We start from the raw sequence: 12745 nt of genomic DNA on the forward strand, positions 1-12745 counted from the left end.
TGTATTTCGCGTCTGCTTGAGAAAGGAAGCGAAGGCGCCCGCATGCCTCCACGGCGGGATCGCTTGTGGTGAGCGGTGGGCATGAAGAGGGAGAAGGGCTGCACATGCAGCTCAGTGTCACGCCCCAGAAGAAGAAACGGGGGTTTCGGCATCATCGATAATTGTTGAGTCCACTGATCATCCCGTTGTATGCTGTGTACAGTTTTCTGATTTGCGGCATCTTCTCTGTTTGGCTTCACTGACTTCAGCCGTGGCAATGATCGCTCAGGAGTTCTTGACGCATTTGAAGACCCCGTTGCAGCTTCATCGTGTATTACCAGCAGTTTCGCAGGTCTCTGCTTCTTATGAAACCAGATGGGGAATGGAAGATCTGGCATGAGCACAGCTGTTTGAAGCAGGAGCCTCTCCTCAATATCGGCAGCCTGCAGCTCCACGAGGTCCCAGTCTGCTGCAGTCGCTGGGCATACTTCCACGCGAGCAGGTAGGAGGCTTCTCATGATCGGCGTCTGAATAACTTGTTTCAGTACTGAAAACGGGGCATCGGGGCTGACACCATTTATTGAGAATGACTGTTGCGCAAAATGTGGCATAGGATCTAGAACAACGAAGGAGACGTCGACATATTCCCACTTCTGAAGACCGTAGCACTCGCAGAGACAAGAGGAAATGCCGAGGAAGAGGAGATGCTCATTTCCGTGCGATGCAGGGACAGAAAACTCATCGAAGGCCGCCAGGGTGCTGTGCTTCCCACCCGAGTGCCCTTCTTTCAGCATTGCCACCGCCAGGGAACTCTCGTCGTCTGCCGTGAGGAAGCCACCGACCCAACCAACGTAGACTGCTCTATCCTTGTCTCCGAATCTTCGATGATGCATTCCATCAACTGCGCAAGGTATGTTTGGATCCCCCGTCTCTGTCTGGTGCCGCACTAACCCTTTTATACCCCTATCTTCAGGCGCGTCACGTCCATTCTTGCTCTCCCGGTGCTTAACCTTGAGCTCCAAAACACAGCAAAAGTGCTGGTTTCGTTCACGAAGCGGAAGCATGATTCTAGATAGTTTCGCCGACGGTGTAACGTAACATGATTCAATTGGCAATGAAGCCACAAGGACGCTCCGGGCAACAACGACAGTTGTCAAATCTGGAAAAGGTGTAGTTGTCTGATCATGGCCAGTGGGTGCTCCTTCGGAGACTGGAGCGGGAGAGTCCCTGCGACCCGCTCCTGAAAAGTAGGAGACGACCATGTTGGAGAAAAAATGCAACTGCGTTGCGCAGCGTCTGTGTTCCCGCAGACGAGTGACCGTTTGGAAGAGATACGGCAGTGACATGAAACGGTTGTCCACGACAATAGTGGTGCCCCGTGTAGAGAATGACCTTGTGCAACAGCATACTAGGAGACAAAGTTGGATCGACCCGTGCTGCGCTCGACAGGCGGCAGCATGCGTTCAACACCACGAGTCTGCACACGCACTGAAGGGATACAAAAACTGCCGGATCGAATATGTTTTCTCCTCGTATCCACACGAGCACTCGAATAGGACGTGTCTCCGCCCTGAATCCTTGTGGCATATATCTCAGCGTCGGTTGAAACCTGCGGCCCACTCTTAGTCTTTCTCAGCCAACTCAAATCGCTGAATGGCCAAAAAGATCAAGTTCGCTGAGTTTGGTGCCGCCCGCGGGACGGGAGGAAGTAATGGCACCCGGAGCACAGCATCCCTCTTTTATTATAATTTCCTTCGTGCCCTACACTGCTTCCCCTTCAGAAGCTCTTTTCCAGTACTGTTACCTTTAAGGTTGATCGTCTCACAAAGTTCAATCGAACGAACATGGTAATTGAACTGCCTGAGAAACGGTTCCACACAACCGTGACAGAGTCTTATTCCCGCCCGACTGTCTCTCTCTACAGTCAGATCACTGAATTATCCAGACAGTCTAGCTCCCCGCAGCGACACATCGGAAAATTTTGGTCACTGGTTCTCGGTCCTATTTGTGGGCATTACTCAGCTGTATCTGAAATTATACCCGTGTAGAACGAACAGCAGTGCAGATGTCTGCATGGCTTGTTGCACTGTTTTGTTCGCTGCAAAAGAAGGGCAACGACTCCCGAAAGAGGTGGGTAAACTGATGGAAACCAGACTTCGGAAGGCACGCGGACAACAGAGGCGACGTCTCGTTTGCTGTTGGTTCTTAGTCGTTACAGTGCAGGCCAAAACTACGCCACTTGTCCTTAAGCAATGCCTTCCAAGGGCTACGTCCTCATTCCCTTCGTGTGATTATCAGCCCGCCTGATCACATCGCGTCTTCAACAACCTCTTCGAAGTAGAACCCTGCTTATGCATTGCACTTGACACACGAATAACAACTGTCAGTTTCGACAACGCATCCAGTCGGAGCCCCGTGGTGTAGTTTAAGTTTTACCATCCTTCCTCATTTGTCTCAGGTGTGTGATCTGCATTTACCTAGACGAAAACAATGTAGCGTCAGTATAGGCTTGATCAACAGTGAAGTAAGATGTGCGATGGAGTCCTGTGCCACTGGAGACACAGGTGAGGGATGCCCATAAATTCCCAGAGCTTCCGGGTGCCAAATAGTATAGGTTTAATTCTTCCACGGAGGAAAAATGCCACGCATTTGCCTTTCGGGAATATGATGTCATGACGTCTGTAATATGACATTCTGACAGTTCGCTGTATAACAGCCACGCTATGTGAACAAAGTGGAGTAGCGGTACCGGGAGCTGGGATGGAAAAAACGCGATTAAGTGCCCTTTGTCGTTTTTGAAAACGATCGGTATCCAGCAACCCAGCCGCTGCATGTCTCGATGGAAGCGCTGATGTTTTGCAAATTTTCGCCAAATTGCGACGGCATAACCCCCCTGGCGCTCGACTCATTACTGTTCCCCCGATGACTACACATTCGGTCCTATGCTACAGACGATAAACCTAAGCTTGGATACAGGCAGGTACCATTTGGATATGGTGATATCGATCAGTTTGCTTCGCTCATTTGGTTGATGGCAATGAGGTATCCCGATACGCTGCGTAACACGGCGCATATTTGGACATACCTGAAAGCAAAGTCGCCTCCTCGACTGTTACATGGAGTCTGCAGTGGACGACGAGGAATTATGCCAGTTACTCAGGAAAACGGAGTGTGACAAGCAACTAAGTGTGCCTAGCGTATGATGCTCGTTCAACTTACGTTAGGCACGAGTGATGCTTTATTTGGCAACAAGCTCCACTACCCTCTTTATCCTAGTGGGAGCGTCTATACACGAACCCTCCTGTAAAGGAGTTTCCGGGTGAACGTCTGCCACTGCGTGCTGGGATTCGTGATCTTCTTGGTGCAAAACGTGCGAGCGTAGCACTACATGCACAGAGACGAGAAGCGGTGGTGCGCAGGTGTGTGGCTCTTTTTTAGACCTGGTGGGTCTTGCAGGACAACTGTTCTTTGTTTTGTAGGACGCTGGCCGGGTAGGAAAGGTCACTACCACTAAATTTTGCTTTTCCCTCAAAGCTGTCTCTTCGTCTTGGGATTTTGGGGATTCTGAGTGTGTTGTTCTTCCGTCAGGGTATTTCCAGTACCCTCACGCGTTATCTGGTCTGTGACTGTTTTTAGACCTGGTGGGTCTTGCAGGACAACTGTTCTTTGTTTTGTAGGACGCTGGCCGGGTAGGAAAGGTCACTACCACTAAATTTTGCTTTTCCCTCAAAGCTGTCTCTTCGTCTTGGGATTTGGGGGATTCTGAGTGTGTTGTTCTTCCGTCAGGGTATTTCCAGTACCCTCACTTGTTACCATTGCCTTAGCCTAGCATTTTTTCGAAAGTTAACCCCACCATGCTTTCCGACCTGTACGGTGATTAACTGCCGAGAAGCTGATGAGTCGGGTTCTTCATCACGGTAATGCACAAATGTAGACCGTTTCTGAAGTGGATGCTTGGAAGAGGCCTTTCTTCACGTCACCGCCTGCGTGCTTTCCTTTCTTCTGCACATGAGTAATTCCAACTGAGACCGGCTTAGCTGGTTGTCACGTACAGACGAACTTGTTTGGTCTAGACCGAACTAGCCATTCTACTTTTTCTGTCGTGTGTCCGTCCTAAGAAAGAGAAGGGGGGGAGGGTGTGGAACACGTAGTGGTAAGACGCTAAACAATATGCCTGCCTCTAGTGCGGTGTTTTTGCCGAACAGGTTTATTATTTCTACCATTTGCCTTACGAATGCGAAAACCTTGAACAATTCATATAGCCGAAAAGTAACTTTAGGTGCGGTCTGATTCTCGTTTGGCGTGACATCACAACCCTTTGCTGGAGTGTCTTTCGGTTTCTGGTATGCGGCTCCTCCTCGTACCGCAGTTTTAAAGTTATTGTTTTGATTCTGAAATTACAAATCTGTGGTAAATCCGCCAGTGCCTGGAGGGAGTTGATAGACCGATTTCTTGTACCCCTACCCTCTCCCTGTACGCATACACATGCGTTCTTGTTGACGTGAATTTCTACGTACACATCTTTTGAAAAACCAACAGGCATGGGAAGACCCGTTCTGCTTCTCTCGGTTGCTGTTTTTGAGTTGAGGCAACGCTTGGGGCGCGGACCTGGTTCCTTGAGCATCTCCTGGTATTTGCAGATGGAAAGGAAAACAGAAGGCTGTGCCCGTGACAATGGCTCCTCTTCCATACGTACCTTCGTACCAGTGAACTCACTTGCCAGGCAGGACCGGGGAACCGAAAGAAGGCGACATTCATAAGGAGGCTCCTTCTCCACTACACGGGAGTGAGAAAGGAACACCAAACTCAGTTGTGTTGTCAAGTAGAACCCCTCACAATGTTGATCAATTGTCCGTGAGCCCAACACCGGTTTTTGTTACCAGGCCTCAGGATCGGGAATATCATCCTGCACGTTCAACTTCTCCGACTTTTTCCTCGCATATCTCGCCTTCATCTCTGATGGAACAAGGAGCTTTCCTTCGACACAAGTGTTGCACCCTTGCCCCTGTGATAGCAACTTCACCATCTTCAACAGTTTTGGGGCACTCCACTGAACATTTTCCAGAAGCGACTGCCTCATTTCCCGTTACTGCGGAACCAGCTCTACACGGACACCTCTTTGAAAATCTACCTATGCGAAGTGGTCTCGCTCCTTCGACAAACATGAACCGACAAAGTACGCCTGCCACAAAAAAGGTAGAACACGACTCCTCGTCGTTTCGACATTCTTACGAAGAATGGAAAGGAGTCGAAAGCATTATTTTTGCTGTTGGGGGAAACGAGCGGAAGGGCGACGACACAGGAATTACCGTATCCGTTTCCTCACCTTTGTCTCCTAAGAAACCTTTCACAATTAACGTGGATCAATTTTGCAAAAACCGTGGTGCTATAGGGTTGGAGGCCGTTAATGTGTGCTCTCATCCAGCAGATGGAGTCGCCAAAGGAGACACACCACCCACAGGCGACATGCAGAACCTACCGCCGCACAACATGCCTGGGAGAGTCGCAGCACGGGTTGACAATTCCGGTGCAGTAAACAAATGCAGCCTAATGCCTTCATGCTATACTCCAGTTTGGGCGCTGTCATGTCCACCGCTAAATACATACACATTAAGATCTCAAACAGATTATGCACCCGCCCTAATTTCAGACGCAACTGTTGTGAGAAAGGATCAGGAAAAGTGGGGAAATTTCGAAGGTCGTGAAAGGGACAACGTCACTGCGGTAGATGACAGAAACACAGTACAAGCAAACGCGCTTTCATTTGTCGACCAGAGAAGCGAACACGAATGTTTCTCCCCATCACAGAGTCACAACCACCATTCGGGAGTACGTTTTAGCGGGCCTGCTTTGCGACAGGACGAAAGACATTCGAAAGTTTCTGAAATAGAGTTCTCGCCCACCGAAGGGGAAACAAAGCGTTGCGGGTTTAACCAGAACCGCCTCGTGGGGGGGTTTTCTTTTGCAGAATGCGTCAATGTTGTCTCGCTGGAACAAAAAGTGCCGAAGACTTCATCTTCATCTGTCTTGGTGGACAGACTTTGGCCGTCATGTTTGAAAGAAAACGACGATGAATGCATGCTTCGACCTCTTGACAACCCTGAGAACCGCACAGAGGGCAGTGCTAATTCAGCTGATTCCGGCGAGGGGACAACGGTTTCTGTCGAGTCCCGACAAAGCAGGACATGCAACGGTTGCAGCGGTGGCGTAAATCGACTGACACGTTTGTCACAACGCCGGGCAATGTCGGAGGCGAATCAACAGGTCCCTGCCTGGACACGAAGTATTCGCAGGGGGCGTTCGTCTTGCCACCTTCCTCGGTCTGCTTCTTCTGCGACGTCAAGTTGCTCCGTTTCCTCCGAAGCCTCAGGTGCTTCCTCCATGTCAACTGTCAGGAAAGCATACGCGGCGATAAAATCGGCTCGTAGTTCGTCACCGAGCAACGGCGGTACAGCGGCTACTTCGTTTTGCAGCCACGCCGAGATGGAGATGCCTCACCGGTCGATGTCTTCCTCACTTTCACCAGCAGTGCACGGATACAAGAACCCACATGAGCAAAAAGATGCGTTCTACTCGTACTGGCTATCTGGGGGAAGGGCGCGACTGTCTTCTAAGAAAACTGGTTCTTATCCCTATTCAAGGAGCTGCGAAACGGAGCTCAACTATCGACAAGACGCGGTGCCCATCGAGTACTTTCTCACGCCATTTCAAGCAGAACTCAGGCGCCAGCAGCAAATCTCCTCAGAGCGCCGCACACCAAGTGTCTGTCTGGCCCTGCTGAAGACGCTGGAAACAGCTTCTGGCAGCGCCAGTCACTTGCGACCAGAAAATGAATGCCGTGCGACAAGCCACAAGTGGCGTCCTAACGCCTTCTACGAAGCGGAAAGGAGTAGAGCAAGAAAATCCAGGGTCCAAGGTGACACATCGGCTTGCCACCTCGACTGTCGAACGTACGGGAACGAACGAGCTTACGAAACAGGGAAGGTTACGGGTTCCTCGGTAAACGCGTCATGTCATCCGAGCCGTCGCCTTCAGTCGCCAGCGTCACAACCTTCTCCAACTTCGCAAGGAATGGCCCCTCAATACTGTGGAACGCGGGAGAAGGATACTTACCCGTCATCCATAGCGGCTACTTTGCAGAGAGAGGAGAGCGCAGCAGACTCAGCTGAACGACCTATGAGCATCAGTAACGTTGCAGTTGTAGGAGAACCTGACCAGTCGTGCGACCGCCCCACACGGAGTTTCATTGAACGGGGACAGTCCGGGCTCCGGGAAGTAGCTGTAGAATCACGTGAAGCGCTCGAATCGATGAAAGAGGCATGCCAACTCATTCGCCAAGAGGCGCCTTTTCTAAAGGACGGAGAGCCAGAGAACCACGTGGTCGGTCACGAGGATTCATCCACTATTTCACGGCGTCTGCGTGCTCGTCCTGACAAACGGATTTCAAAGGCCTCACCCGAGTTGCTTTCGCGTGCTTCTTGTAAGCGGACCATTGAGGGAGCCTACATCTCCGAAGCTACAGCGAAAGGATTCGGGAAGGCAGATTCCTGTTGTACCGCTAGTAACCCCCGTCTTCTTTTGGAAGAACATCAATCCATGGGCTTGAAAGACGGAGGTGAAGCGAGGGGTGGAGGTGAATCCGCTGAGCAGAGGACTGGACGAGAGACGAGAGAGGAAAGACGTAGCGAGGCATCCCGTGCAACAGAGACTACTAGGGATATCCCACCGTCTGAAAAACAAATCGATGAAGGAGGCGACGGAGATGCTGTCGTTGCCTGCGATAAACGCCAAGGTGTTTCTGCGCCTGATGATGCTCCCGTGACGGTGCAGCGCAGAGCAGATGGATACGGACTATCACGAACCGGAAAAGACGGGGAGACGGAGGGAGACGAAACGGGAGTAGACGGGGTTATAAAGGGAATCGACACTGCATCTAATGGAGAAATATGCAAAGAGGCGAACACTCACCTTCCTCGGAATGAAACGGGACAGAGGGCGACAGCTCTCACGAGAGAAGAAATCGTACGAGCTTCTGAGTTGAACGAGGGACGCAATAGCACCACAGTAACAGGTCCGTACGAAGGTGAGGGAAAAGGGATGGAGAAGAGACAGGAAAGTAGTGAAAGGGCTCAATGTTACGGAAGAATGTTGACGACGTTTAGATGTAATAGAGGGTTAGCCGAAGGCTCGCTGGACTCGAAATCAGCGCACGTCGACAAGACTTCTGATTCCCTGATTTCTAAATTTTCAAGGGAACATACCCGAGAAGGAATTGCTGATGTTGGATGCGAGGATAAATCTGATAAGCTTGCAACAAGGATGTCACACAATCCAGAGGCGCAGCGTCTTGCACAGGTTTCCCAGTGTCCTGTACCCCGTCAACCAGCGCTCTCGTCCGCTCTCTGCTTGAAAGAATTATCAGGGCCATCCGGATGGCCTTTCTCACCGCTGCCCTTGCCCTCACCGCTTTTGTCGCCTTTTTTCTCTTCGACCTTTCGGCTGTCCAGCAAGGCAGTGGGCTCTGCAAGAGGAGATGGTAGGAAGGTGGACGACCCTTCTAGTGTTTTCACTGAAGGTATGATTTCCGAGTATTCGCGAGCTTCCTCTTCGGCCACAACAAGCACGAAGGCGTCAACCTCCAGTGCGTTTCGCATTTCCAGTGTACGAGGGGCGTCTTCGGACGTTGCTTGTGGAGCTCGACCTCGTGGGCTCTGGGACACGCCGGACGACATGGTCATTAAAAGAAAAACTAAAGTACACAGAACGCCTGACAAAGGCATCGGCGTCGGAGCAAGACGCATTGGCTGTGTCGCGCGTAGCGACACTGCTCCACACGTACCAAGAATTCCAGCACAGACACACTCCACACCAGAAAGGGCCGATTCTTGTGATATATTTTGGGGGCGAGACTCGGAGGGCAAACCGGAACCAGAGACATTCATGCAGGAGTTCAGGGGAACGAACGGCAACGAGACGAAATCCTCAGCTTTCAACGGCACCAAGACTCCGGTTCCGACGGCCTGTATTCATATAAGAGAGGCATCCGGACGACCATCATGTGGGAAAACGGAACAAGGAATTCCTCTGAAAGGTTTAGCTGTTTCATTGGAATTAAAAGGAACAGGGTCCAGGCACTGCGAAAATGTAAGACCGGAAGTTAATTCGCAAAGCTGTCCAGTGACAAACTGCCGAGTGAACAAGACGGAAAAGCCACTGGAGAACACGCCTCACAGCAACATTCATAAGTGTAATGTCCGTGGTGGATGCGATGGCACACCACATGGGATAGCTCCGATCGTCCACCTGAAAACGTTGACGACAGCGGAACCAGATTTATGTGTTGCAGAAGGGAGAAAAACTAATGTGCAGGGAACCAGAAGAGACGGAGAAGAAACACAACACGGTGCTGTGAGGTGTCGTAGAGATCCTCCGAAGTCTTTTGCCGAGTGCAGGTGCCTTGGCAAACTTGAGCGGCACGTTACAATGGAAAGTAAGGGAACTGGTATACCTTGTGAGCTGACTAGCAGCTCACCCGTTCACATGCAAAAACGCTTCAGTACTGATCGAGTACGGGCGTTGCTGAGTAATCAGGGTTCTGACGCTTCCCTTCAGGCGGTCAAGGAAGCGAATTTACAACAAAAGGGAAGTTGCAAAATGCAACGAATGCAGACTGAGCAGGCGCAACGGCTTCCTGACCATGGAGTCACTTTTGGAGTTTCACGATACTCCCCGCATTCCTATGCAAAAAACGAAACTTTACCGCTTCACGGCGTTCTTTACCATACACACCGACCGACATCCACCATCAAAACAGAAAAAGTAGCCACTTCATCCGAAATGTCTTCCGACGCAATACGGCCTTGCCCGTATGGGGAACCGCCCACTTCGACACACAGAAGTGAGACAAATCCAGTTGTATATAACATTTCACACGGTATTCCTCCGAGAGGGAAGACCTCAATGGGGACGCATGGGCCTGAAACCATACTGAGAGATTCATATTTTCTGGACCGAAGTGGGCGTCGAAATGGGCCGCACCGATTTATTTGTAATTCAAATAGGGGAACTATACCATGGAGCTCCAAAACAAAAGCACAACAAATGCGAAGAAAAAGTTTTGGTTTGCATCTCCTCCGGAATGTCGCTGAGACCAATAGAAGCGAGGTCAACGGTGAATCTCCGGTCACATCACGACAGGCCACCTTACATCGCGAGGGAAAGCTTTTCAATAATCATGGACCGCCTGATGAATGCTACAGCAAACCGTTTGGGGTACGAGGTAAAGAACGCCGAACAACACGAGACGCTTGTCTGCTCAACGAGAGATTAGTGGAAACGAAACACGGGGCAGAAGTTTCCTTTCGTGGCCTCCATGAATACTCCAGCAAGAGGCAATTCTCCTCCGAGCTGGTAGGCGTGTGCGTAGCGGATCAGGAAGACGATTATTCTGAAGCGAGCGTGAGCCCAGATGATGACGCGAAACTTCGAACACCACAACGGGTACCTGTCGTGGCTTTCGCTGAAACACCGATATCGTCAGCACGAGCGTGTAGACAGGATAATGATGGGAGAGACGCGGCAGACCTTCAACATGTGAGTCTTCATTACGACACAGATGGGGAGGTTCATCTGCCACCGTTTCTCCCCTACACAAATGTTTGTCCTGGAGTCAATGCTAAGGTTAAGTCGAATCCTTCTTCTGCACCCGTCTCCAGCTTCTGTGCGGCGCCTGCAGTCAGAACCTCACCTTCAGAATCGACGAAACATCCGTCCTTGTTTCACGAGCAGCGCTACATTCCCGGGACTAAAACGGACCATGATGGTTGTAGTGCTGAATATGCACATGCATCCCTTGCAAGCGATATACCAGATTCCACAGGAATGGCCGGTAACTCTCGTTTTTTCACATGGCTGTTCCCGTCTCGCGGTGTGGAGTTAGTAGTTCAACCATCTGACGGAGCCAGGGATTTTTCCCCCGGAAAAAGCAATCGAATTCAAGAGGTGAAAGACAGCGTCTTTTGTGGAGACGGCGTGGTGGAGCAGGATAGACCAAACGAAAAAGTGAGATGCCCAGAAGGTAAAGATTGTACTCTCGTCGTATCGGACTCCTGGGAAGAGCGTATCGCGGCAACAAGGAGGAGCGTACGAGAGCAGATGGGACATCTTTTGCAAGATGATAAAATTCGCTGGAAAGTAGAAACCTGTATGGCTGGAGTTTTTGATAAACTAAGTGCTAGATGCAGGTGCTGCTGTGCGGTAACTTGGCAAGAAATGAGCGAGGAGCGGAAGCAGCGTTGTGGACAGATAACATTCTGGACGCTTGCTGGGACGCTTGTTGCCCTTATTTTCATTGCCGTCATTTGTTTCGTTAGTGCGAAGGTCATTAAAGACACAGAATGAGATGAGACATACTGAGGCAAAGAGTTTATTTAGGGAAGATAGTGGATGCTCCGGTAAAACATCACAGAGAATTGCGCCAACATATAAATTTCAATGAATGACGGAACATTTTTTCGTATCTTATACACGCTGAACAGCAATTTTTTTCCTCCAGCGTGCTCAGTTCTTGCGCGTGGGAATGGCATTTTTCGTGAACAACAGCGTTGGCCTCGAAAACCTTCATTCCGTTGTTCTGCCCAGTTCATACAAATGGGTCTCATATAGAGTTTTGTCACGGGTGTGAAAGAGAGGGAATAAATCAACCAGCTTGTCCTTGGAAGCATAGTGAGACGTGTGCTGACTTTTTTCGTGGCTTTCTCTACCACTATCCAATTCGAAAGAATCTTGCCTAACGGATTTGTTCAAGAGACCCATCCATGAAGGTCCCTGGGTGAATGTAGGCTGGTGCGTAAGATGCTCTACCAGAAATACAACGTCCTGTGGCATTCTCTACACAGACATGCATAGCGCGTGTAAGTAGGTAGGTATGTATGTGCATACGTACTTCCAAATGTATTAATAAAAAATTGGGTATATGCATCTGTGCAAATTCGGAACGCAGAGTAGTTGATACATTTACTCATATATATATCTAGGCAAAAGCTCCTTTGAATTTTTCCCTCTTAATGCGGCAATACTTTCAACAAGATTGACGAACGCCTATGGTGTGATACCTGTTTGGGTCCATCTCGTTTCGTCATGTTTGCACATGACATGTAAAGCGTAAACCATCAGAGCAAAGGACAGGATTTCAACAGAATATGCGTTTAAATAAACAGCAGGCTACCGAAGGGTTGCGTTCCTCACGCCTCGAGTGTCGGGGAAAGGGATCTGCTGGCATCTGGCGCCTGTGGCCGCATGCTCTTTTCTTGTGCAGGAAGAGACACTCGAACGCGGGACAGAGTGTAGTATATCCGTGCCAGCTATTTATAAGGAAAACCCGCCTGCACACAGGCGAACATGCATTGACACATTCACATCTATTGATATTTCTCAACTTGACAGCAAATATGGGTTTCTAATTATATTTCGGGCAGATGCGTATATTTCTGGTCACGCAGTTAACCATTCACATTTCCGTAGAGTTGCGGAACACCCAGAGCTCTGGAGGATCGCGGCTTTGAAAAACACACCGCGGTTTAGGAACGCCTCACCAGTGACAGTATGACAATCAAATAATTTGCTCGCCGGACAAAATAACACCATTTCTAGGTTCCTGGCTTACAAGAGTTCGAGCTATGTGCTTTCTTCAGGTGCTGTCTACCCCATCAGCAGCCATTAGTATCGACGAGATAGCGACAGTTGTGGCGTCTACATCACTTGGTCA

The 12745-nt window shown here is 50.0% G+C and overlaps 1 protein-coding gene across 1 annotated transcript; it reads left to right on the forward strand.

The window, feature by feature from the left end:
• The first annotated feature begins 3773 nt into the window (after positions 1–3773).
• On the forward strand, positions 3774–12209 carry TGME49_308965 (hypothetical protein). Its single transcript, XM_018782552.1, has 2 exons — positions 3774–5155; positions 5408–12209. The coding sequence occupies exons 1-2, from the start codon at positions 4939–4941 to the stop codon at positions 11377–11379; spliced, it is 6189 nt and encodes a 2062-aa protein (XP_018635641.1). The 5' UTR covers positions 3774–4938; the 3' UTR covers positions 11380–12209.
• The last annotated feature ends 536 nt before the right edge of the window (positions 12210–12745 follow it).

This window comes from Toxoplasma gondii, chromosome XI (assembly GCF_000006565.2).
Source record: "Toxoplasma gondii ME49 chromosome XI, whole genome shotgun sequence".
Taxonomy (NCBI): Eukaryota; Apicomplexa; class Conoidasida; order Eucoccidiorida; family Sarcocystidae; genus Toxoplasma; species Toxoplasma gondii.